The sequence below is a fragment of the Ranitomeya imitator genome, chromosome 6, assembly GCF_032444005.1.
Source record: "Ranitomeya imitator isolate aRanImi1 chromosome 6, aRanImi1.pri, whole genome shotgun sequence".
Lineage (NCBI taxonomy): Eukaryota > Metazoa > Chordata > Amphibia > Anura > Dendrobatidae > Ranitomeya > Ranitomeya imitator.
In genome coordinates, this window is record NC_091287.1 from 244,217,269 (window position 1) to 244,244,640 (window position 27,372).

Sequence of the window (27,372 nt, forward strand, 5' to 3'; positions counted from 1 at the left end):
TCTATTGAATTGGGCATTGTTACTCCTATTTTTCTATATCGTTGGCAGTATTCATTGGGAGTGTCCGTGAGGTGTACCTTTTTAAGACATCCACATGGGGATTAGTCTTTTTGGCACCTTTTCATATTTTTGGCCCTTGGTGGTCTTGTTTTCATTGTATAATTGCTGTTGTTCAGAGGAAGGCTAAAAGTTAAAAATGACAGTAACATTTGAATATTTAAAGGGAATTTGTCATCAGGTTTTGCTATGTAATCTGAGAGTAGCATGGTGTAGGGACTGAGACCATGATTTTAGCAATGTGTCATTTACTGGGCTGCATTCTGTCGCTTTGATGCAATCACTGTTTTCTCTAGTGCAGATCTTGTAGTGTTCTGAATGCTGAGCCCTGTGTAACCCCGCCCACACCATCGATTGGCAGCTTTCTCTCTTCATTGACAGAAAGGTGCTTTTCAGTGGTGGGGTATGGTTGGACTAGGATGCATGAGGAAGATTGTCCTGTAGTGATAACTTTCTGCTGATAAAAAAACTCATTTTATTGAACCACCAACACATTGCTTAGTAAAAGACAATTCAGTGGAATCAGGCTTTCAGCTCATGCATCATGCTGCTTTTAGGTTACATAGTAAAAACCTGACAGTAGATTTCCTTCAAAAACTATATTTGTGATGTGTCAGATATTATGGTTAATGCTTATTTCCTCATTATTGATTCACCATTTTGAATGTGTTGGGCACTATATTTGTTTGCCATTGTGTGCTGTAAACAGCTAACGGATGCTTTTAATTGCAGGAAAAACATTACTTTTCAATATATCAAAATTTAAGAAGATCAAATCTGAACAGATCTCAGCTATTTAAGGATTACGCAAAAGAGATAGAACGTGCAGAGGGAAAACGTCGTGTTAAAGTAAGACCTTCTACATGTCTATAGGCTAATTGATTTTAATATTTGCTATTATTACACCTAGATTAACATACATACTCGAGTATAAGCCGAGATACCTAATTTTACCACAAAAAAACTGGGAAAACTTATTGACTCCCGTATAATCCAGGTATAAATTGTCCCCTCATCCCCATCCTGGTCTGCACAGCCTCCTCATCCCTATCCTGGTATGCCTGGCCACCTCATCCCTATCCTGGTATGCCTGGCCTCCTCATCCCTATCTTGGTATGCCTGGCCTCCTCATCCCTATCCTGGTATGCCTGGCCTCCTCATCCCTATCCTGGTATGCCTGGCCTCCTCATCCCTATCCTGGTATGCATGGCCACCTCATCCCTATCCTGGTATGCCTGGCCTCCTCATCCCTATCCTGGTATGCCTGGCCACCTCATCCCTATCCTGGTATGCATGGCCACCTCATCCCTATCCTGGTATGCATGGCTCCTCATCCCTATCCTGATATGCACGGCCTCCTCATCCCTATATACGGTGTATAGGTGACTAACAGCACTCACTTCTTAGGGCGCTCGTTCCAAGCCCAGGGAACCCTCCTGGGTAAAGCGTATACTCAAAGTTGAAAGAACAGCGCTCCAACCGGGTGTTATAATCCAGTAGAAAAAATCTTTATTTCAGCCATGGTACAACAGCAACGATTCGGTTGCACATCCGGCCGTTTTCAAGCATACAAAATGGTGTCATGGGCTGTCTTAAATAGTGTGGACACCACGCAGGGAGCCAATCACCATCTAGTATCAGCCCACATTAAAATGTCAAACATATATATAAAAAACATAAATGGACATCAGACGCGTGTATACACATGAATTTCATATAGGCAAATCACCGCCATATACATCAATATGTTAATCAATATATAGATAAAGAATAGTACAATGTTTATCTTTCTTAGTCCATATGATTCCATGATATATCTTCGTTCCCATGGTGATCGTCCGCCAATAGATCAAGCTTCCCAGTGAGCTTCCTGTATAGTTCCAGCCAATCGGAGCTAATGGAGCCGAATTAAATATAGAGCCAATCCAGCCCTTTCATACAGCAGCGCACATACTAAGTCACCAATCCGCTATGATCATTTAGCAGGAGTACACTTACATCCTCTCCGGTCGTCTCTAGCCCGGCTTCACAGCTGAGCAGCAGATCCCAATGCAGGCCGTGGTGTGCGCGCGTCAGCGCCCCACGTCATCGCCGCGCCCCACCACATGATCGGGGTGGAGCTCCGCCCCGGCGTGACGCGCATCTGCAACGCTTACTGCCAGTCCCATGTGACCGCCGCTCACACTGGTTGCCCGGGAGACTAGCCTATTCATTTAGCGCAGCCATACTCCATGTTAGTGCACGGCTAGTAGCTTAAGGCTATGGAACATGACTGAGATCTAAGCCTACACACGCGGGCGCTCCGTGCAGGGGCAGCGGCCCACCACAGAAATGTGATGGGAACACTCCTCCACCTAGGGAGTGTCCACGTCGCATGACAACAGATCTCCGCAATCTCCATTTTAGTTGACTCCTTAGACGGCATAAATAATAGCATTATATATCAAGGGAAATAATTTGACCATGGAAAAACAAAATCAGTACAAAACACCGTGAAAAACTAAAAAAACACAATTCATCAAAGATGACAATTCCAATGGTCAGTTGGAATACAGACTGGAGGCAAGAAAAAAACATCTGAATATTTAATATATACTATATTTTACTATGCCAACCCAGCACCCAGTCCAGACCTTGAAGCGTCCCACTCCTCCGTCCACCGACTGTCTCATTCATTGTCCATCTAATGACACAAAGACCATATTAAAACACATTTAAATTACAATCGTGTCTAAAAAAATAAAAACAAAGACGACAACAATCCTCTGGAGGGGGTTTCACATTTTAAAGGGGTAAATATATGTAGATTGAAATCTATATTCCATCCCCTGGGTTGTAACGAACCCAGGGTATAGATCCATCTCATTTCCTTAGTTTTAAGTATCCTTAACCTATCCCCTCCCCTTCTTAAGGTTGGAACACTGTCTATAACTCTAAAGCTTAGTTGGTTCACCGAGTGCTTATTCTCCACAAAATGCTTAGGGACCGGCAGTTCTACAAGTCCCGTCCTGATGGTGCTTTTATGTTTACTGATGCGGGTCCTTACTTCAGTAGTGGTCTCCCCAATATACACCAATCCACAAGGGCATGTAATCACATAGATGACATAGCTCGATGCGCAGGTGTATCTCTCTTTCAGATAGAACTTCTTCCCCATATGTGGGTGACAAAAGAAATCTCCGTTAAGCATGTTATTGCAGCAAGCGCAACCAAGGCATGGGAAATTCCCAAGCCTTGGTGCGCTTAAAGTTTGCTGGTATGACACCTTAGACAGAGGTGTCAAACTGCATTCCTCGAGGGCCGCAAACAGGTCATGTTTTCAGGATTTCCTTGTATTGCACAAGGTGCTGGAATCATTCAGTGCAGGTGATTAAATTATCACCTGTGCAATACAAGGAAATCCTGAAAAACCTGACCTGTTTGCGGCCCTCGAGGAATGCAGTTTGACACCTCTGACCTTAGATGTACCAAAATCAGATTTAACTAATTTGTCTCCTAAATTCTTACCCCTCCTGTAAGACATTATGGGGAATGATCTGAAGCTGGGGACCTGGGGTAAACCTCGTTGTAAGAGGGCCTAATGCTTTTTTATGATCCCACTAATACGGTTACTAACTGAACTGAATGTGGAGACAAACGGGATTCGTTCACATACGCGTTTTGTGGAGGTTTTCTTTCTGACACTTTCCCGTGAGACATTGAGGGCTTTCATCTTAAAATTATTCACTTCTTTTCTAGGGTACCCTCTTGTCACAAATTTAGAGCACATATCATTCAACCGTCGGTTCACTATACTCTCATCGGACACAATCCTGCGTACTCTCAATAATTGACTACATGGAAGTGAATCAATCATCTTCCTTGGATGATTACTGTCATATAGCAGCAGACTATTTCTATCTGTTTCCTTTACAAAGATACCAGTTTTCAGTCTGTCTCCATCCTTGTAAATCAAAGTGTCCAAGAATTGTATTTGGACAGTTGAATATATTAGAGTAAATTGTAATTCCGAGTACACTTCATTAAGGCTCTTGTGGAAACCTTCCAATTCTGTCAGACTCCCATCCCATATCACAAAAATATCATCAATCACCTATCGATTATTACGGTAATCCAATAGTAGTAAATGGTTAATAAAACACACACATTAGGAAAAAAGTATTTTAATGAAATAATGACACAGCGTGTTGTAATAGTTTATTATACTTTCAATCAAATTGAAGACCCTTTTCACCTGAAACAAAGTTAAAATAAAAAATAAACAATATCCTAGCATCCATCGACATCCAGGATGCTTACCTTCACATTCCAATCTTTCCTCCTCTCCAAAAATTCCTGCGGTTCGCGGGGAACACTTCCAGTTCTTAGCCTTGCCCTTCGGCCTCTCTACCGCCCCCAGAGTCTTCACCAAGGTCATGGCGGCTGTCATGGCCATTCTTCACGCTCGGGGAGTGGTGGTGCTTCCGTATCTAGACGATCTGCTGATTAAAGGATCGTCTTTTCGGGCCTGCGAGAGGAGTGCATGAGTATCACGGTGGATACACTTTCTCGCCTGGGCTGGAAGATAAACGTAAAAAAGTCTTCTCCAGTACCAGCTCAGCAAATTTCCTTCTTGGGAATGATCCTGGACACTTCCCGCGGGTTGGTAATTCTCCCTCCAGAAAAGGTCTTAGCCTTACAACAGGGAGCACGGATGCTCTCCAGCTCTTTCCTTCACTCCATACGATTCAGTATGGGGATTCTCGGCAAGATGGTGGCAGCGATAGAGGCGGTTCCACTCGCACAGCTACACCTCTGCCCTTTGCAACATGTGCTTCTGATGGCTTTGGACTAGAATCCGTTCTCTTACGACCGTCGGTTCTGTCTGTCTCAGCGGGTCAGGCAGACCCTCAGGTGGTGGACGCTGAAGTCTTCCGTGGATAAAAGGGAAGTCTTTTCTTCCAGTACATTGGCTGGTGGTCACCACCGATGCCAGTCTTTTTGGCTAGGGTGCAGTTTTCCGCCATCACACGACACAGGGACGTTGGTCCATTCAGGAGTTGCGTCTCCCATCAACATCCTGGAGATAAGAGCAATCAAGTTAGCCCTTCTGCATTTTCATCATCTCCTGGCAGGTCGTCCCATCAGAATCCAATCTGACAACACCACGGCTGTGGCGTACGTCATCTGTCAGGGGGGCACATTCTTCGTTGCGCCGAGAGGAATCGCTCGGCGGTTCACATCCCGGGCGTAGAGAATTGGGCGGCAGATTTCCTCAGCCACCATGGCCTCCTCTCGGGAGAGTGGTCTCTTCATCTGGAGGTCTTTCAGCAGATTTGTCATGGCTGGGGGACTCCGGATGTGGATCTGATGGCCTCAAGGCTAAACACCAAAGTTCCCGAGTTCATAGTTCGTTCCCACGACCCAGTGGCCATGGGAGCGGGCGCACTGGTCCTTCCGTGGCAGCAAGTTCGGCTTCCGTATGCATTTTCCCCGCTCCCCTTACCTCCGAGGCTCACCAAGAAGATCAGAGCGGATGGGTACAAGTGATCCTGGTTGCGCTGGACTGGCCGCCCCGGGGTGGCACGCTGAGCTAATTCAACTCGTCGCCGACGTTCTCTGGTAACTGCCGGATCGCCCAGATCTGCTTTCCCAGGGTTCGATTTAACACCAGAACTCTGGGGCCCTGTGTTTAACTGCGTGGCCGTTGAGTCCTGGGTTCTAGCTCAAGCAAGATTCTCTCATCAAGTGATCTCCACTGTGATTAGTTCTAGGAAACCCGCGTCTATACACATTTATCATCACACCTGGAAGACCTTCTCATGGTGCAAAGACCGTGGACGCTCTCCTCACGTGTTTTCCATTCCTTCCATTTTGGAATTTCTTCAGTCCGGCTTGGAGTTAGGTCTCGAGCATAGCTCACTCAAAGGACAGATTTCAGCCTTATTTCTATTGTTCCAGTGCAGGATTGCCACCAGATTGCAGGTGAAGACATTCATTCAGGGATTTTCCCATGTGGAGCCTCCCTATAAAATGCCGTTGGAACCATGGGATCTTAATTTAGTCCTCGGGGTTTTACAGGAGGTCCCTTTCTAACCGCTGCAGGATGTATCACTAATAGTGATGAGCATGTGTACTCGCTGCTCTGGTTTTCCTGAGCACGCTTGGGTGATCTCTGAGTATTTTCGGAGATTTAGTTTTCATCGCAGCAGCTGAATGATTTACAGCTACTAGCCAGGCTGAGTAAATGTGGGGTTTGCACGGGAATCCCCACATGGAATCAAGCAGGCTAATAGCTGTAAATCATTCAGCTGCCGCGATGAAAACTAAATCTCTGAACACTAACAAATACTTGGAGCTCACCGAAGCGTGCTTGGGAAAACCCGAGCAACGAGTACACTCGCTCATCACTAGTCACTAACTTTCCTTTCTTGGAAAGTAGTTTTCCTAGTCGCAGTCACGTCAATCAGGCGACTCTGGGCTGGCGACCCTGTCCTGCCGTGTTCCGTTCCTGATTTTCCATCAAAGCAAGGTGGTCCCAGTCTTTTCTGTCTCTTCTTTCCATCTCAACGAGGATATTGTTTTACCCTCATTCTCTCCGGCACCAGTACATCGTATCGAGAAGGCTCTTCACACTCTGGATCTGGTGAGAGCTCTTAGGGGGTATGTCTTGCGGATGGCGTCTTTCCTCAAGTCAGATGCCCTATACGTGCTTCTGGAGGGGCATAGGAAGGGCCTAACCGCTTCAAAGGACACAATAGCCAAGTGGATTCGCTCGACTATTTAGGAGTCCTACCGTGTCAGGGCGAACCTGTCCCAGCAGGGATTAAGCCACACTCCACTCGGTCAGTGGGTGCCTCTTGGGCCATTTTGCACAAGGCATTAGCAGAACAAGTCTGCAGAGTTGCGACCTGGTCTAGGTTGCATACTTTCACAAAACATTACAGTATTCATTCTCAGGCCTCTGCAGATGCGGCCCTCGGCAGGCAGATTCTTCAGTCAGCAGTACCACATCTGTGACTTGTTGGTACATGGGGTAATAGCAGTTGTGTTGTTCCCCACCCAGGGACTGCTTTAGGATGTCCCATGGTCCTGTGCCCCCCAAAGTGGCGTAGGAGAAATAGGGATTTTTGTGTACTCACCGTAAAATCCTTTTCTCTGAGCCAATCATTGGGGGACACAGCACCCACCCTGTTAGTCTAATGGCTTGTGTTTGTTCTTCGTTTTGACAGTTTTTTCTTGTTAATGGTTGCAAGCTCCTACTGCTTTGTTACTGAACTGGTTCAATTAGAGCCAGCAGGAGGGTGTATACTGCAGAGGAGAAGTTAATCTTTCTATGTTCTCTTAGTGTCCTCCTAGTGGCAGCATTATAACACCCATGGTCCTGTGTCCCCCAATGATTGGTTCGGAGAAAAGGATTTTATGGTGAGTACACAAAAATCCCTATTTTTATCCCAATTGCTACATTACACAATTGCCAATTAACTGTAACCAAAAGGGGTTGAGGCTCCAGGGGTGTTTATTTACCATCATTCGGGCACCAACATTTAGTGATAACATTCAAGGGGATATGATCAGATACACTTATACTTAGGTATTCTACCTCTTGGAGTAAGGACGGTAAAGCATCAGATCCAATTGCCAGATCAATCTGTGAGAAGGAGTGATGAGTTGCTAAGTAACATGAGAATTGTTTCACATTTAGGTTATTTAGTCTCCTGTTGTGAATTCCGCTCTTGGGCTCCCTCCGGTGGTTGTAAGTAGCACTTTTGTGAGTTCTGCTCTTGGGCTCCCTCTGGTAGTTTCAAGTGGTATGGCTGCTCCTTGGAGTTAGCTGTCTTCAGCTGCTTCCACTGATCGTTTTTTCTGCTCGGCTATTTATGCCTGGCTTTGTCCTTCTGCCAGTGCCACTTGTAAATGGTTCCTCTTTGGATTCACATCTCTTTGGAGTTCCCTATTATCCTGACCAGTTCAACAAAGCTAAGTTTTTGCTTGCACTTTTCTGTTCACAGTTTGTGGACTTATCCGTTCTGTGCTTCTATATTTGTCCAGCGTTATCAGTATGAATTAATTCTGTCTTGCTGGAAGCTCTGGGAAGCAGATTTACCCTCCACACCTTTAGTCAGGTGTGGAGATTTTTAGTAAACTCTGCATGGATTTTTGTAGTGTTTTATACTGACCGCACAGTATTCCATCCTGTCCTATCTATCAAGTTAGACTGGCCTCCTGTGCTCATCCTGGTTTCATTCTGTGTATGTCTTTTCCCTCTCCACTCACAGTCATTATTTGTGGGGGGCTAATCTATCCTTTGGGAATTTTCTCTGAGGCAAGATAGTTTTCCTGCTTCTATCTTTAGGGGTAGTTAGCTCTTAGGCGGTGACGAGGTGCCTAGGGAGAGTTAGGAGCACCCCACGGCTACTTCTAGTGTTGTGTTGAGCTTAGGGACTGCGGTCAGTACAGTTACCACTTCCTTCAGAGCTCGTTCCATGTTGCTCCTAAACCAACGGATCATAACAGTACAAGTGGCCAAAAATGAATTAAATGCATCTGAAAAGAAGGAAAAGAAAGTTCTGAACCATTTTTTTTTTCTCTGTGCTCTGGTTTGTCTTTTTTTTCTTCTTGATATCTGGGTGGTTCAGGATATATGCTCTGGCATGGATGTTCAGGGTTTGTTTTCTCGTGTGGATCAACTTGCTGCAAGAGTACAGAGTATCCAGGACTACGTTGTCCAGACTCCGGCTTTAGAGCCTAGAATTCCTACTCCTGATTTGTTTTTTGGGGACAGATCCAAGTTTTTGAACTTTAAAAATAACTGCAAATTGTTTTTTGCTTTGAAACCCCGTTCTTCAGGTGATCCCATTCAGCAAGTAAAAATCATAATATCCTTGCTGCGTGGTGACCCTCAAGACTGGGCCTTTTCTCTTGAAACAGGGGATCCGGCGTTATTGAATGTAGATGCATTTTTTCAAGCGCTCGGATTATTGTATGACGAACCTAATTCTGTGGATCATGCAGAAAAAACCCTGTTGGCCTTGTGTCAAGGTCAGGAAGCCGCAGAATTATACTGCCAGAAATTTGGAAAATGGTCTGTGCTCACTAAATGGAATGAGGAGGCTCTGGCTGCTATTTTCAGAAAAGGTCTTTCTGAAGCCCTTAAAGATGTTATGGTGGGCTTTCCTACGCCTGCCGGTTTGAGCGAATCTATGTCTCTAGCTATTCAGATTGATCGGCGTCTGCGTGAGCGCAAAGCTGTGCACCATATGGCAGTGTCCTCGGAGCAGAGTCCTGAACCTATGCAATGTAATAGGATTTTGACTAGAACAGAACGGCAGGAATTCAGACGTCAGAATAGGCTGTGTTTTTACTGTGGTGATTCGGCTCATGTTATCTCTGATTGCCCTAAGCGTACTAAGAGAGTCGCTAGGTCTGTTACCATTAGAACTATACAGCCTAAATTTCTCTTATCTGTGACCCTGATTTGCTCATTGCCGTCCTTTTCTGTCATGGCATTTGTGGATTCAGGCGCTGCCCTGAACTTAATGGACTTAGAATTCGCCAGGCGCTGTGGTTTTTCCTTGCAGCCTTTGCAGAGCCCTATTCCTTTGAGGGGTATTGATGCTACACCCTTGGCCAAGGATAAACCTCAGTACTGGACACAGATGACTATATACATGGCTCCTGCACATCAGGAAGATTGCCGTTTTCTGGTGTTGCATAACCTGCATGATGTTGTTGTACTGGGTTTTCCCTGGTTACAGGAACATAATCCGGTGCTGTATTGGAAAACTATGTCTGTGACTAGTTGGGGTTGTCAAGGGGTACATAGTGACGTTCCTTTGATGTCAATTTCCTCTTCCTTCTCTTCTGAGGTCCCTGAGTTTTTGTCGGATTTCCAGGATGTATTTGATGAGCCCAAGTCCAGTTCCCTTCCACCACAAAGGGACTGTGATTGTGCAATTAACTTGATTCCTGGTTGCAAGTTCCCTAAGGGCCGACTTTTCAATCTGTCTGTACCAGAGCATGCCGCCATGCGGAGTTATGTTAAGGAGTCTTTGGAGAAGGGGCATATTCGGCCCTCTTCGTCACCATTGGGAGCGGGTTTCTTTTTTGTTGCTAAGAAGGATGGCTCCTTGAGACCCTGTATTGATTATCGTCTTCTTAATAAGATCACGGTTAAATTCCAATACCCCTTGCCTCTGCTTACTGATTTGTTTGCTCTGATTAAGGGGGCTAGTTGGTTTACTAAGATTGACCTTCGAGGGGCATATAATCTTGTTCGTATTAAACAGGGTGACGAATGGAAAACTGCATTTAATACGCCCGAAGGCCATTTTGAATACCTTGTGATGCCATTTGGGCTCTCTAATGCTCCATCTGTGTTCCAGTCTTTCATGCATGATATTTTCCGCAATTATCTTGATAAATTCATGGTCGTATATTTGGATGATATTTTGATTTTTTCCGATGATTGGGAGTCTCATGTGAAGCAGGTCAGGATGGTGTTCCAGATCCTTCGTGATAATGCTTTGTTTGTGAAGGGGTCTAAAGGCCCCTTCACATTAAGCGACGCTGCAGCGATACCGACAACGATCCGGATCGCTGCAGCGTCGCTGTTTGGTCGCTGGAGAGCTGTCACACAGACAGCTCTCCAGCGACCAACGATCCCGAAGTCCCCGGGTAACCAGGGTACACATCGGGTTACTAAGCGCAGGGCCGCGCTTAGTAACCCGATGTTTACCCTGGTTACCAGCGTAAAAGTAAAAAAAACAAACACTACATACTTACCTAACGCTGTCTGTCCCCGGCGCTGTGCTCTGCACTCCTCCTGCGCTGGCTGTGAGCACAGCGGCCGGAAAGCAGAGCGGTGACGTCACCGCTCTGCTTTCCAAGTGACCGACGCTCACAGCCAGTACAGGAGGAGTGCAGAGCACAGCGCCGGGGACAGACAGCGGTAGGTAAGTATGTAGTGTTTTTTTTTTTTTACTTTTACGCTGGTAACCAGGTTAAACATCGGGTTACTAAGCGCGGCCCTGCGCTTAGTTACCCGATGTTTACCCTGGTTACCAGTGAAGACATCGCTGGATCGGTGTCACACACGCCGATCCAGCGATGTCCACGGGAGATCCAGCGACGAAATAAAGTTCTGGACTTTGTTCAGCGACCAACGATCTCCCAGCAGGGGCCTGATCGTTGGTCGCTGTCACACATAACGATTTCCTTAACGATATCGTTGCTACGTCACAAAAAGCAACGATATCGTTAACGATATCGTTATGTGTGAAGGTATCTTAAGTGCCTATTCGGAGTTCAGAAGGTCTCTTTTTGGGTATTATTTTTTCTCCCTCGGCTATAGAAATGGATCCTGTTAAGGTTCAAGCTATTCATGACTGGATTCAACCCACATCTGTGAAGGGCCTTCAAAAAATTTTGGCCTTTGCTAATTTCTATCGCCGTTTCATTGCCAACTTTTCCAGTGTGGTTAAGCCCCTTACTGATTTGACGAAGAAAGGCGCTGATGTGACGAATTGGTCCTCTGCGGCTGTTGAGGCCTTTCAGGAGCGTAAACGCCGATTTACTTCTGCCCCTGTGTTGCGTCAGCCGGATGTTTCTCTTCCTTTTCAGGTTGAGGTCGACGCTTCTGAGATTGGGGCAGGGGCCATTTTGTCTCAGAGGGAGTCTGATGGTTCTTTGATGAAACCGTGTGCCTTTTTTTCCAGAAAGTTTTCGCCTGCGGAACGCAATTATGATGTCGGCAATCGGGAGTTGTTGGCTATGAAGTGGGCGTTTGAGGAGTGGCGACATTGGTTTGAGGGAGCTAAGCACCGCGTTGTGGTCTTGACTGATCATAAGAATCTGGTTTACCTCGAGTCGGCCAAGCGGCTGAATCCTAGACAGGCTCGATGGTCTCTGTTTTTCTCCCGTTTTGATTTTGTGGTCTCGTATCTTCCGGGATCTAAGAATGTTAAGGCTGATGCCCTCTCTAGGAGTTTTTTCGCCTGATTCTCCTGGAGTCCTTGAGCCGGTTGGCATTCTTAAGGAAGGGGTGATTCTTTCTGCCATCTCCCCTGATTTGCGGCGGGTGCTTCAGGAATTTCAGGCTGATAGGCCTGACCGCTGTCCTCTGGGGAAGCTGTTTGTTCCTGATAGATGGACGAGTAAGGTGATTTCTGAGGTTCATTGTTCAGTGTTGGCTGGCCATCCTGGGATTTTTGGTACCAGAGATTTGGTTGCTAGGTCCTTTTGGTGGCCTTCCTTGTCGCGCGATGTGCGTGCTTTTGTGCAGTCCTGTGGGACTTGCGCCCGAGCCAAGCCTTGCTGTTCCCGCGCTAGTGGGTTGCTTTTGCCTTTGCCGGTCCCTGAGAGGCCCTGGACGCATATTTCCATGGATTTTATTTCGGATCTTCCTGTTTCCCAGAAGATGTCTGTTATCTGGGTTGTTTGTGACCGGTTCTCTAAAATGGTCCATCTGGTACCTTTGCCTAAGTTGCCTTCCTCCTCAGATCTGGTTCCATTGTTTTTTCAGCATGTGGTTCGTTTGCATGGCATTCCGGAGAATATTGTGTCTGACAGAGGTTCTCAGTTTGTCTCTAGATTTTGGCGGGCCTTTTGTGCTAGGATGGGCATTGATTTGTCTTTTTATTTGGCGTTTCATCCTCAGACTAATGGCCAAACTGAGCAAACTAATCAGACCTTGGAGACCTATTTGAGATGCTTTGTGTCTGCTGATCAGGATGATTGGGTGTCTTTCTTGCCGTTGGCTGAGTTTGCCCTTAATAATCGGGCTAGTTCGGCTACTTTGGTTTCGCCTTTCTTTTGTAATTTTGGTTTTCATCCTCGCTTTTCTTCTGGGCAGGTTGAGCCTTCTGATTGTCCTGGTGTTGACTCTGTGGTGGACAGGCTGCAGCGGATTTGGACTCATGTGGTGGACAATTTGACGTTGTCTCAGGAAAGGGCTCAACGTTTTGCTAACCGCCGTCGGTGTGTTGGTCCCCGGCTTCGTGTGGGGGAGTTGGTTTGGTTGTCTTCTCGTCATGTTCCTATGAAGGTTTCTTCCCCTAAGTTTAAGCCTCGGTTTATTGGTCCTTATAAAATTTCTGAAATTATTAATCCGGTGTCTTTTCGTTTGGCTCTTCCAGCCTCTTTTGCCATTCATAATGTTTTCCATAGATCTTTGTTGCGGAGATATGTGGTGCCCGTTGTTCCCTCGGTTGACCCTCCTACCCCGGTGTTGGTTGAGGGAGAGTTGGAATATGAGGTTGAGAAGATTTTGGATTCTCGTTTTTCGAGGCGGAGGCTTCAGTATCTTGTCAAGTGGAAGGGTTATGGTCAGGAGGATAATTCTTGGGTTGTTGCCTCCGATGTCCATGCCACCAATTTGGTTCGTGCTTTTCACTTGGCTCATCCTGATCGGTCTGGGGGCTCTGGTGAGGGTCCGGTGACCCCTCCTCAAGGGGGGGGGGGTACTGTTGTGAATTCCGCTCTTGGGCTCCCTCCGTTGGTTGTAAGTGGCACTTTTGTGAGTTCTGCTCTTGGGTGTTGTGAATTCTGTGGTCAAGCTCCCTCCTGTGGTCATGAGTGGTACTTCGGCTGGTTCTGTCTATGAGCTTCCTCTGGTGGATGTGAGTGGGGCTGCGGCTTCTGAGTTTCCTTCCTCAGGTGACGAGGTTAAGTCGTTAGGTGCTGCTCTATTTAACTCCACCTAGTTCTTTGTTCCTGGCCTCCAGTCAATGTTCCAGTATTGGTCTTGCTTTCTCCTGGATCGTTCTTGTGGCCTGTCTGCCCTGCATAAGCTAAGTTTTGCTTGTGTTACTTTTGTTTGCTATATTTTCTGTCCAGCTTGCTATATTGGTTTTTCTTGCTTGCTGGAAGCTCTGAGACGCAGAGGGAGTACCTCCGTACCGTTAGTCGGTGCGGAGGGTCTTTTTGCCCCCTCTGCGTGGTTGTTTGTAGGTTTTTGTGCTGACCGCAAAGCTATCTTTCCTATCCTCGGTCTATTCAGTAAGTCGGGCCTCACTTTGCTAAAATCTATTTCATCTCTGTGTTTGTATTTTCATCTTAACTCACAGTCATTATATGTGGGGGGGCTGCCTTTTCCTTTGGGAAATTTCTCTGAGGCAAGGTAGGCTTATTTTTCTATCTTCAGGGCTAGCTAGTTTCTCAGGCTGTGCCGAGTTGCATAGGGAGCGTTAGGCGCAATCCACGGCTACCTCTAGTGTGGTATGATAGGATTAGGGATTGCGGTCAGCAGAGTTCCCACGTCTCAGAGCTCGTCCTATGTTAGTAACTATCAGGTCACTTTGTGTGCTCTTAACCACTAGGTCCATTGTGGTTCTGAATCACCTGTTCATAACAGTACTGGAGGCCCAAAGTACTAATGCTTCTCAATAGCGGGAAAAGAGACGTTCTGAGACCATTTTTTTTTCTTTGCACTGTGTTTTGTCTTTCTTTTCCCCTTGACATTTGGGTGGTTCAGGACACAGGTGTAGTGATGGACATTAAAGGTCTGTCTTCTTGTGTGGATAATCTCACTGCAAGAGTACAAAATATTCAAGACTTTGTGGTTCAGAATTCTATGTTAGAACCAAGAATTCCTATTCCTGATTTGTTTTCTGGAGATAGAGCTAAGTTTCTGAGCTTTAAGAATAATTGTAAACTGTTTCTGGCTTTGAAACCCCGCTCCTCTGGTGACCCAGTTCAACAAGTTAAGATCATTATTTCTTATTTACGTGGCGACCCTCAAGACTGGGCATTTTCCCTTGCGCCAGGAGATCCTGCATTATGTAATATTGATGCGTTTTTTCTGGCGCTCGAATTGCTGTATGATGAACCTAATTCAGTGGATCAGGCAGAGAAAAATTTGCTGGCTCTGTGTCAAGGTCAGGATGAGGTAGAGATATATTGTCAGAAGTTTAGGAAGTGGTCTGTGCTCACTCAATGGAATGAATGTGCGCTGGCAGCAATTTTCAGAAAAGGTCTCTCTGAAGCCCTTAAGGATGTCATGGTGGGATTTCCTATGCCTGCTGGTCTGAATGAGTCTATGTCTTTGGCCATTCAGATCAGTCGACGCTTGCGTGAGTGTAAAACTGTGCACCATTTGGCGGTATTATCTGAGCATGGACCTGAGCCTATGCAGTGCGATAGGACTTTGACCAGAGCTGAACGGCAAGAACACAGACGTCAGAATTTTTACTGTGGTGATTCCACTCATGCTATCTCCGATTGTCCTAAGCGCACTAAGCGGTTCGCTAGGTCTGCCACCATTGGTACGGTACAGTCGAAATTTCTTTTGTCCGTTACTTTGATCTGCTCTTTGTCATCCTATTCTGTCATGGCATTTGTGGATTCAGGCGCTGCCCTGAATTTGATGGACTTGGAGTATGCTAGGCGCTGTGGGTTTTTCTTGGAGCCCTTGCAGTATCCTATTCCATTGAGAGGAATTGATGCTATGCCTTTGGCCAAGAATAAGCCTCAGTACTGGACCCAGCTGACCATGTGCATGACTCCTGCGCATCAGGAGGATATTCGCTTTTTGGTGTTGCATAATCTGCATGATGTGGTCGTGCTGGGGTTGCCATGGCTACAAGTCCATAACCCAGTATTGGATTGGAAATCAATGTCTGTGTCCACCTGGGGTTGTCAGGGGGTACATGGTGATGTTCCATTTCTGTCTATTTCATCATCCACCCCTTCTGAGGTCCCAGAATTCTTGTCGGATTACCGGGATGTATTTGATGAGCCCAAGTCCAGTGCCCTACCTCCGCATAGGGATTGTGATTGTGCTATCGATTTGATTCCTGGAAGTAAGTTTCCTAAAGGTCGACTGTTTAATTTGTCTGTGCCTGAGCACGCCGCTATGCGGAGTTACGTAAAGGAATCCTTGGAGAAGGGTCATATTCGCCCGTCGTCGTCGCCATTGAGAGCAGGGTTCTTTTTTGTGGCCAAGAAGGATGGTTCGCTGACACCTTGTATTGATTACCGCCTTCTAAATAAAATCACGGTCAAATTTCAGTACCCCTTGCCGCTGCTGTCTGATTTGTTTGCTCGGATTAAGGGAGCTAGTTGGTTCACCAAGATAGATCTTCGTGGTGCGTATAATCTTGTGCGTATTAAACAGGGCGATGAATGGAAAACAGCATTTAATACGCCCGAGGGCCATTTTGAGTACCTGGTTATGCCATTCGGGCTTTCTAATGCTCCATCAGTGTTTCAGTCCTTTATGCATGACATCTTCCGAGAGTACCTGGATAAATTCCTGATTGTATACTTGGATGATATTTTGGTCTTCTCGGATGATTGGGAGTCTCACGTGAAGCAGGTCAGAATGGTGTTCCAGGTCCTGCGTGCGAATTCTTTGTTTGTGAAGGGGTCAAAGTGTCTCTTTGGTGTTCAGAAGGTTTCATTTTTGGGTTTCATTTTTTCCCCTTCTACTATCGAGATGGACCCTGCTAAAGTTCAGGCCATTTATGATTGGACTCAGCCGACATCTCTGAAGAGTCTGCAAAAGTTCCTGGGCTTTGCTAATTTTTATCGTCGCTTCATCAATAATTTTTCTAGTATTGCTAAACCGTTGACTGATTTAACCAAGAAGGGTGCTGATGTGGTCAATTGGTCTTCTGCTGCTGTGGAAGCTTTTCAAGAGTTGAAGCGTCGTTTTTCTTCTGCCCCTGTGTTGTGCCAACCAGATGTTTCGCTCCCGTTCCAGGTCGAGGTTGATGCTTCTGAGATTGGAGCAGGGGCTGTTTTGTCACAAAGAAGTTCTGATGGCTCGGTGATGAAACCATGCGCCTTCCTTTCTAGGAAGTTTTCGCCTGCTGAGCGTAATTATGATGTTGGCAATCGAGAGTTGCTGGCCATAAAGTGGGCATTCGAGGAGTGGCGTCATTGGCTTGAGGGAGCTAAGCATCGCGTGGTGGTCTTGACTGATCACAAGAACTTGACTTATCTCGAGTCTGCCAAACGGTTGAATCCTATACAGGCTCGTTGGTCGCTGTTTTTCTCCCGTTTTGACTTTGTGGTTTCGTACCTTCCGGGATCTAAAAATGTGAAGGCGGATGCCCTGTCTAGGAGTTTTGTGCCCGACTCTCCGGGTTTGTCTGAGCCGGCGGGTATTCTCAAAGAGGGGGTAATTTTGTCTGCCATCTCCCCTGATTTGCGGCGGGTGCTGCAAAAATTTCAGGCTAATAGACCTGACCGTTGCCCAGCGGAGAAACTGTTTGTCCCTGATAAATGGACGAGTAGAGTTATCTCTGAGGTTCATTGGTTGGTGTTGGCTGGTCATCCTGGAATCTTTGGTACCAGAGATTTGGTGGCTAGATCCTTTTGGTGGCCGTCTCTGTCACGGGATGTGCGTTCGTTTGTGCAGTCCTGTGGGATTTGTGCTCGGGCTAAGCCCTGCTGTTCTCGTGCCAGTGGGTTGCTTTTGCCCTTGCCAGTCCCGAAGAGGCCATGGACACATATCTCTATGGATTTTATTTCGGATCTCCACGTCTCTCAAAAAATGTCGGTCATTTGGGTTGTTTGTGATCGCTTCTCTAAGATGGTCCATTTGGTACCCTTGTCTAAATTGCCTTCCTCCTCTGATTTGGTGCCATTGTTCTTCCAGCATGTGGTTCGTTTGCATGGCATTCCGGAGAACATCGTTTCTGACAGAGGTTCCCAGTTTGTTTCGAGGTTTTGGCGAGCCTTTTGTGCTAGGATGGGCATTGATTTGTCTTTTTCCTCGGCTTTCCATCTTCAGACAAATGGCCAGACTGAACTAACCAATCAGACCTTGGAAACATATCTGAGATGTTTTGTTTCTGCCGATCAGGATGATTGGGTGTCCTTTTTGCCTTTGGCTGAGTTCGCCCTTAATAATCGGGCCAGCTCGGCTACTTTGGTTTCGCCGTTTTTCTGCAATTCTGGTTTCCATCCTCGTTTCTCTTCAGGGCAGGTTGAGTCTTCTGACTGTCCTGGTGTGGATACTGTGGTGGATAGGTTGCAGCAGATTTGGACTCATGTGGTGGACAATTTGACATTGTCTCAGGAGAAGGCTCAACGTTTCGCTAACCGCAGGCGCTGTGTGGGTCCCCGACTTCGTGTTGGGGATTTGGTTTGGTTGTCATCTTGTTATATTCCTATGAAAGTTTCCTCTCCTAAGTTTAAGCCTCGTTTCATTGGTCCGTATAGGATTTCTGAGGTTCTTAATCCTGTGTCTTTTCGTTTGACCCTTCCAGCTTCTTTTTCCATCCATAACGTATTCCATAGGTCATTGTTGCGGAGATACGTGGCACCTGTGGTTCCATCCGTTGATCCTCCTGCCCCGGTTTTGGTTGAGGGGGAGTTGGAGTATATAGTGGAGAAGATTTTGGATTCTCGCATTTCGAGACGGAAACTCCAGTACCTGGTTAAGTGGAAGGGTTATGGTCAGGAAGATAATTCCTGGGTCTTTGCCTCTGATGTTCATGCTGCCGATCTGGTTCGTGCCTTTCATTTGGCTCATCCTGGTCGGCCTGGGGGCTCTGGTGAGGGTTCGGTGACCCCTCCTCAAGGGGGGGGGGGGTACTGTTGTGAATTCTGTGGTCAAGCTCCCTCCTGTGGTCATGAGTGGTACTTCGGCTGGTTCTGTCTATGAGCTTCCTCTGGTGGATGTGAGTGGGGCTGCGGCTTCTGAGTTTCCTTCCTCAGGTGACGAGGTTAAGTCGTTAGGTGCTGCTCTATTTAACTCCACCTAGTTCTTTGTTCCTGGCCTCCAGTCAATGTTCCAGTATTGGTCTTGCTTTCTCCTGGATCGTTCTTGTGGCCTGTCTTCCCTGCATAAGCTAAGTTTTGCTTGTGTTACTTTTGTTTGCTATATTTTCTGTCCAGCTTGCTATATTGGTTTTTCTTGCTTGCTGGAAGCTTTTTGCCCCCTCTGCGTGGTTGTTCGTAGGTTTTTGTGCTGACCGCAAAGCTATCTTTCCTATCCTCGGTCTATTCAGTAAGTCGGGCATCACTTTGCTAAAATCTATTTCATCTCTGTGTTTGTATTTTCATCTTAACTCACAGTCATTATATGTGGGGGGCTGCCTTTTTTTTTCTCTGAGGCAAGGTAGGCTTATTTTTCTATCTTCAGGGCTAGCTAGTTTCTCAGGCTGTGCCGAGTTGCATAGGGAGCGTTAGGCGCAATCCACGGCTACCTCTAGTGTGGTATGATAGGATTAGGGATTGCGGTCAGCAGAGTTCCCACGTCTCAGAGCTCGTCCTATGTTAGTAACTATCAGGTTACTTTGTGTGCTCTTAACCACTAGGTCCATTGTGGTTCTGAATCACCTGTTCATAACACTTGGGCTCCCTCTGGTGGTTTCAAGTGGTATGGCTGCTCCTTGGAGTTAGCTGTCTTCAGCTGCTTCCACTGATCGTCTTTTCTGCTCGGCTATTTATGCCTGGCTTTGTCCTTCTGCCAGTGCCACTTGTAAATGGTTCCTGGTTGGATTCACATCTCTTTGGAGTTCCCTGTTATCCTGACCAGTTCAACAAAGCTATGTTTTTGCTTGTTCTTTTCTGTTCACAGTTTGTGGACTTATCCGTTCTGTGCTTCTATATTTGTCCAGCGTTATCAGTATGAATTAATTCTGTCTTGCTGGAAGCTCTGGGAAGCAGATTTACCCTCCACACCTTTAGTCAGGTGTGGAGATTTTTAGTAAACTCTGCATGGATTTTTGTAGTGCTTTATACTGACCGCACAGTATTCCATCCTGTCCTATCTATCAAGTTAGACTGGCCTCCTGTGCTCATCCTGGTTTCATTCTGTGTATGTCTTTTCCCTCTCCACTCACAGTCATTATTTGTGGGGGGCTAATCTATCCTTTGGGAATTTTCTCTGAGGCAAGATAGTTTTCCTGCTTCTATCTTTAGGGGTAGTTAGCTCTTAGGCGGTGACGAGGTGCCTAGGGAGAGTTAGGAGCACCCCACGGCTACTTCTAGTGTTGTGTTGAGCTTAGGGACTGCGGTCAGTACAGTTACCACTTCCTTCAGAGCTTGTTCCATGTTGCTCCTAAACCACCGGATCATAACAGTCTCCATAAATCCTTATAGCCAGTTTCAGATATAACTTTGGCTAATGATGTAGAAGGAGCGTTCTGTTGATGGTATTGTACCAGTGTGAAATTTATCCCAATGGGGATGCATATTATTAAAGTCCCCTATTATTAAAACCGGCATAGTAGATGCACTACAAATTAAAAAAACTACAAGAAATTACTTTTTAACGACTTTTCCAGAGTATGGAAGGGGGATCATATATAGCAACAAGCAGTATTGTAAGATCATATAGAGAACATATTAGAAATACAAATTGACCGTATATATCAATTAGTGATTTAGTACAGTTAAAGGTATTTGTCTGTGACCAAGGACGCTTACTCCACTAGCATGGGACAAATATGTGAAATAATATGGGGGACTCCATCTTTCTCACAGCTCCCTACCCCAGCAGGAAGCATGGTGGAGGAGTTGGTGTACTCCTGTCAAATAACTGCTCCTTTATCCAAATTCCAATACCGCCCTCTGTTACTCTAACTTTTTTGAGGTGCACTCTGTGTGACTGACTGTAATTTCCAACCCCCAAGGGTCAGCCACCACCTTTTTTGACCACTTCACCACCTGGTTACTTCATTTATTTTCCCCTGACATCTCCACTATGATCATGGGTGACTTCAAGATCCTCATTGACACTTCCCACTTTGTTGTCTCTAAGCTTCTATCTCTCATCTCCTCATGCGGCCTTGCTCAATGGTCTTCTGCAGCCACTCAAAAAGACAGCCACACACTGGACCTCATCTTCACCTGCCTATGTTTCCTACCTAACCTCTCTAACTCACCTCTGCCTTTGTCTGACCACAATCTACTCACATTCTCTTCTCTCTCCTCTCCTGGTGCACAATCCCCACTCCACAAAATTGCACACCCTCGCAGAAATCTCAAAAAACTTTATTTACACTCACTTTCTGAGTCCCATTTCTCTCTTGCAGACATAGGTTTTTTACACAATGCAGATGTTGCCGCCACTTCATATAACACCACATCAGCTGCAGCTCTTAAATCGGTCGCTCTCCTCACACATACCAAAGCTCAAACAATCAACAAGCAACCCTGGCACACCAGTCTGACAAAAGAACTGAGACGGGCTTCCAGAGTTGCTAAACATATCACCTCCTTGCTAACCAGAATTACACAATGTATGTCTGCTATGTCATCCTTCTTCTCCGCCCGATTTCTGAAACTTAGCATGGACAAAACAGAATTCATCATCTTTCTCTTATCTCACTCAACCGCCCCCAACAGACGTATCCATTAAAGTCAATGGCTGCTCACTCTCTTCAGTCTCGCAAACTCGCTGCCTCAGGATAACCTTGGACTCTAATCTCTTTCAAACCACATGGCCAACAAGCCCTTAACACTTCCTGCTGACTTCAACTCAAAAATATTTCCCACATCTGTACGTTCCTTATTCAAGAATCTGCAAAAACACTATTACATGCCTTCATCATCTCCCGCCTCGACTACTGCAACCTCCTGCTCTGTGGCCTACTTTCTAACATGCTCGCACCCTTCCAATCTATCCTCAACTCTGCTGCCAGACTAATCCACCTGTTCCCCCCTCCCCCCGCACTATTCCCATGCATCTTCTCTCTGTAAATCCCTTCACTGGCTCCCCTTGCCCAGAGACTCCAGTTTAAAACCTTAACCATGGCGTACAAAGCCATCCACAACCTGTCTCCTCCATACATCTGGGACCTATTCTCCCGCTACTTAACTGCATGCAACCTCTGATCCTCACACAAGATCTCCTTCCTTTAATGCTTCTCGTCTCCTCTTCCCATAATCGCATACAAGATTTCTCACTTGCGTCCCCCCTACTCTGGAACTCTCTACTCCAACATATTAAACTCTCGCCTACCGTGGAAACCTTCAAAAGGAACCCGAAGACTTACCTCTTCAGGTACGCCTACAACCTGCAGTAACCCTCGATCCACCATACCACTGCACGACCAGCTCTCCTTCACCTACTGTATCCTCACCCATCCCTTGTAGACTGTGAGCCCTCGCGGGCAGGGTCCTCTCTCCAAGTCGGTGACTTGCATTGTTTAAGATTATTCTACTTGTTTTTTATTATGGACAAAAAACTACAACACACAAGATAAACTAAAATAATAAAATCAATCCATATCTATATGAATAAATGAATATACCGTATATCTAAAAATCAAGTGTGTAGCAGAAACAAAAAAGTGGTAACCACTCAGTGCAAAATAAAGCCAAAGCCAAGGCACAGATTAAAAGGGAGGAATACCAGACAAGAAATCAATATAATAGAAATATTTTATTAGTAAAAAAAAATTTCTATGGCAATAAAGCAAATCACAATACAAAAAGGGTTAAAACCAAAATGTGCACACAAAAGTTTTGATTCAGTATTGATGTTATATTTTTTTATTTATTCACTTGACACTTCATTGTAAACTTATGCACATCGAGTTCATATGTACCTATATATCTATTTACTCTGACACCTTATGCACTAATATTGTTTTTATCAGATCTCTGTATGATTTTATACCTACTTACCAAGAGGCCTCCTATTTATTTTATAATTTAAATACTATCTTTTTCATGTACCCTGTTGTGTGCACATTGTGGTTTTAACCATTTTTGTATTGTGATTTGCTTTATTGCCATAGAAATTTTTTTTTACTAATAAAATATTTCTATTACGGTATATTGATTTCTTGTCTTGTATTCCTCCCTTTTAATCTGTGCCTTGGTTTTGGCTTTATTTTTTTTCTTATTATGTATCTCCCTTCTCACATGTAATGTAAAAAATAGATTTGGCACTCCAAAGTAAATGCAAAGAATATAAGAATACTTTATTGACATTTTGGCCGATTACATGGACTTCATCAAAACAGCGGGACCTTCTTAGAAGTAGTGTGTAATGGTACTGTGGTTATGCACTACCGTGCAGGGGATGTGGCGCTCACATTACACAGTACAATGCAGCAAATATATTAAAAAGTGTACATCTGTTTTGGCTGTATTTGAGCCATAAATTGATGTCTACATTTGCCATAAGGAGGCATAGATTTATTCTTTAGGCTATGTGCACACATCAGGATTTTCTGCAGAATTTTCCTGAACAAAACCGGACTTTTTCTGCAGGAAATCCGCTGCATCTGTTTTTGACGCGTTTTTTGTTAACGAGTTTTTTGTGCGTTTTTTTGCACGTTTTTTTCCGGAGCTTCCCAATGCATTAAATAGCGGGAAATCGTGAAAAATCAGCAAAATTAATGAACATGCTGCGTTTTTTTTCGCGGGAAAAAAACGCATCATGCGCACAAAAATTGCAGAATGCATTAAAAATGATGGGATGCTTTTATATGCGTTTTTAAGCATTTTTTTTCTGCAGAAAACGGCCGGAAAAAATGCGAAAAAACACGAAAAATCCTTAACGTGTACACACAGCCTTAATTTGGACAGATTTCTGGAGCAAGTAATCTGTAAACTTTAGAGAAACGGGAGGTCTAAATAGTTACAATTTATATAAGCAATGTTTTGCTTTTTTGTGCCAAAAAAGAGTGTACAGAATACTGTTCCCCAAAGTTCAGTGATTTTGCTGAGATTAAGCATACACATAACATGTACAGCCGGTGAAATAAGTATTCTACATTTCACCAGTTTTCTAAGTAAATATATTTCTAAAGGTACTGTTGATATGAAACTCTCACCAGTCTGTAACAACCCATCCGATCCACACAGGCAAAGAAATCAAACCTCAGATGTCCATAAATTAAGTTACGTATAATACTGAAAAATGACACAGAGAAAAAGTATTGATCACACTTACTGAAATGTATTTAGTACTTCATAGAAAAGCCTTTGTTGGTGATGATAGCTTCAAGACTCCTGTATGGAGAAACTAGTCACATGCATTGCTCAGGTGTGATTTTGGCCCATTCTTCCACACAAACACTCTTCAAATCCTGTAGGTTCTGTGGGCTCCTTCTATGAACTCTGAGCTTTAGTTCATTCCAAACATTTTCTGTTTGATTCAGGTCCGATGATTGGTTGGGCCATTCTAGAAGCTTTATTTTATTTCTCTGAAACCAATTAAAAGTTGTCCTCAATTACATGAAGATTGCCAGTGCAATATTCTGAAAAACAGCACCACACCTTGATGTTCCTACCTCCACACTTCACTGTTGGTATGTTGTTTTTGAGCTACAGGTCTTTCTGTAGCTCTCCTCAGGTAGTCCCGTGGCTCTTGCACTACTCTTCTGATAATTCTTTTCACTCCACTGTCTGAAATCTTGTGGGAGCCCCTAGTTGTGGCTGTTTTATGTCGAAATGAATTTCTTTCCACTTCTGGATTATGGACCCAAGAGTACTCGCTGGAATCAAAATTTTTCTGTAACCAATGCCATCAGTATCAAATGTCCAAACCAAGAAAAGAAAAAAAGTAAGCGGCACAGCCCGACTTTCCAGAGATTAATAACTCGATGTGGAGGGTTTCCCAACAATAGGTAGTCCGGTCAGATGAAAGGCGGTGCTTGCGTGAAACAAAGTGTACATATAAATAAAAAAGTAGAAAGAACGCAATAGCACTCACCAATCAGTGGCAATTCAAACGTCCTTTATTGGAGCATATAGCAAAACATCTTCGCGGTTCAAGGGAGGGAGTGAGAGAGGGAGTGCGACAGGCAAGACGATGACGGCCGTTTTGCGCTAATACCGAGCGCCTCCACGGGTCTCACGTGGAAGCGCTCAGTATTAGGGATATGGGGTAGGATTCCTATTATCAATTTTATGGTGTGGGGTGGTTTATCAGTGTTTTTTTGTTTGTTTGTTTTTTTTAAAAACGCATGCGTTTTTAACGCATGCAAACGCATGTGGTTAAAAACGCATGCGTTTACATAGACAGCAATGCATTTTTTTGCCACAAAAAAAGCATGCGTTTTTTTGCGTCAAAAAAAAAAAAAAACACGCCGCTAAAAATACTACATGTTGCATTTCTGCAACACAACGCATGCAGAAAAAAACGCATGCATTGCAAAAACGTTTTTAATGTTAAATATAGGGGGGGAAAAACGCATGGTTTTTTTTTTGCGTTTTTTACCGCAAAAACGCAAATGTGAAACCACCCTTACACATAACGTACCATATATACTCGGCTATAAGCTGAGTTCTTCAGCACATTTTTTATGCTGAAAAAGCCTCCTTTGGCTTATACTCAAGTGACGGTACCACAAGATGGAGGGGGAGCGGCAGCTGAGGAGCAGTGGGTCACAGGAGGCAGGAGTCGGCTGCTGCGGCTAACACCTGTACCCGCTGCTAAAGAGAAATTAATATTGACTGTTCTCCACTCCCATGGGCATGGAGGGCAGTGAATATTCGTTCCCTTTAGTAGTGGGCGCAAGTGATTGCCCGGGCACAAGTGATTGCCTGGCCACTGCAGCAAGCCAGCGACTGAGGTTACTGTGCCCACTATTAAAGAGCAATTAATATTCACTGCTCTCCACACTCATAGTCCCAACGTGGAGAGCAGTGAGTATTTTGGCAGCTGTCCTCTGTTTGTAAGCAGCGCATGACGTCACTGCCATGTGCTGCTTACAAGCAGAAATTAGCTGCTGACATCGGAACAAGACGCTGCGAGGGAGAGCAGAGAAGGTAGGTAGGATGTTTTTTTTTTTTTTTACGTTTTTCTGATGGGGCCAAGCATGCCAGGATAGGGATGAGGGGGCAATGCATACCAGGATAGGAATGAGGAGGCCATGCATACCAGTATATTGATGAGGGGACCATACATACAAGGATGGGGATGAGGAGGCCATTCATACTAGAATGGGGATGAGGGGGGCATGCATACCAGGATATGGCCCGCTCGGACATGCATGCCAGGCTTATACTATAGTCAATAAATTTTCCAAGTTTGTTTGTGATAAAAATAGGTGCCTCGGCTTATATTTGGGTCGGCTTATACTCGTGTATATACAGTAATTTATGTATATCTATGGTTTGATTTCTTTGCCTGTGTGGATTGAATGGGTCGTTACCGACATCTGATGAGAATTTCATGTCAATAGCATTAGAAAATTGGTGATGTGTTCCGTACTGTATTTTCAGACAATGGAGAAAATGCATGCTATTACTCAGAATCATTTAACACTGCCTTTTTATGTTTTTAGGTTGAATATGTTTCATCAGCAGACATGAAGAACGTACAAAGTTAGTTGTTTCCTTTTTCTAATTGTCAACTTTTCTAATTGTGCTCAGTAAACTGCTGACATTTTAATTTTTTACACTGTCGTTTTATTGTGGTGAAATAAAAAAAAAATTGTAATTCTACCATTTGTTTTTTGAGGTTTTGTTTTACTGTCCTTCATTGTGTAGTAAAAAATTACCTGGCAACATGATTCTCCAGGTCATTACACTACTATTACAGCAATTCTCAGTTTATTCAATACTTTTATTTATTTATTTATTTATTTATTTTTAAAAAGTCGTAGCGGTGTGAGGGCTTGATTTTTTTTTTTTAAATCTAGGAAATGGGGGAAAAGGAATGTGATTAAATCTGTTATATATTTGTTTAATATATATTTATTTTAAACATATTTTAAACTTTTTTAGCCCACCCCAAGGGATTTCAAATGCTATAATGTTGCAGGATGTAGCAAAACTGCAGTTCTGTTATGAAGCCTAGCTTAGATGATTCTTTCTTTGAGGTCAAATATCGCTTAAAAACAGGCAGGGAAATGCTTTACCTCACAAAAAGAATAAGCTGCGATCCCCGGCTGTCTTGTCTGTATATTCTCTTTTGCATCCTTTCCTTCCTAGGAGCTGTGGTATGACCAGACCATGTTCCTGTACAGTCAGACACAGCCATTACACAGTACACAGCAGGGTCACATTTATAAGATTATCTCAGTACAGGAACATTATTTTTAATCCCATCCAATTGTGGATCTTTTTATTCCAAGATCTGGTGAATAAAATTAACTTTTGTTGGTGGAAAAAACCCTTTAATCTTCAGAAGTGCGCCGCTCCTGGAAAAGCTGAGGACTGGGAGTGGTGGATTGCTTAAGACAATTTGTGAAAACCCCATTGGCATTCTATATAGCCAATTTTATTGATAATCCATTTTCTTTCTCGCCTCATTGGGGGGGACACAGGTAACCATGGGTGTATGCTGCTGTCACTAGGAGGTTGACACTATGCAAATAAAGAAGAAGTAACGCCTCCCCGGCAGTATACACCCTCCGACAGGCACCAGGCAACTCGGTTTTTGCTTAGTGTCTGTAGGAGGCGGACCTGGATCTAACA

At 44.7% G+C, this 27,372-nt stretch overlaps 1 protein-coding gene across 2 annotated transcripts in view; it reads left to right on the forward strand.

The window, feature by feature from the left end:
• The window catches only part of LOC138642408 (uncharacterized), a 125,528-nt gene that overhangs the window by 55,099 nt on the left and 43,057 nt on the right, over positions 1–27,372 (forward strand). For both annotated transcript variants that reach the window (XM_069730539.1, XM_069730538.1), the window contains 2 exons: positions 790–906; positions 26,238–26,277. In XM_069730539.1, the coding sequence (XP_069586640.1) occupies positions 790–906; positions 26,238–26,277 (157 nt within the window). The remainder of the gene's footprint in view (positions 1–789; positions 907–26,237; positions 26,278–27,372) is intronic.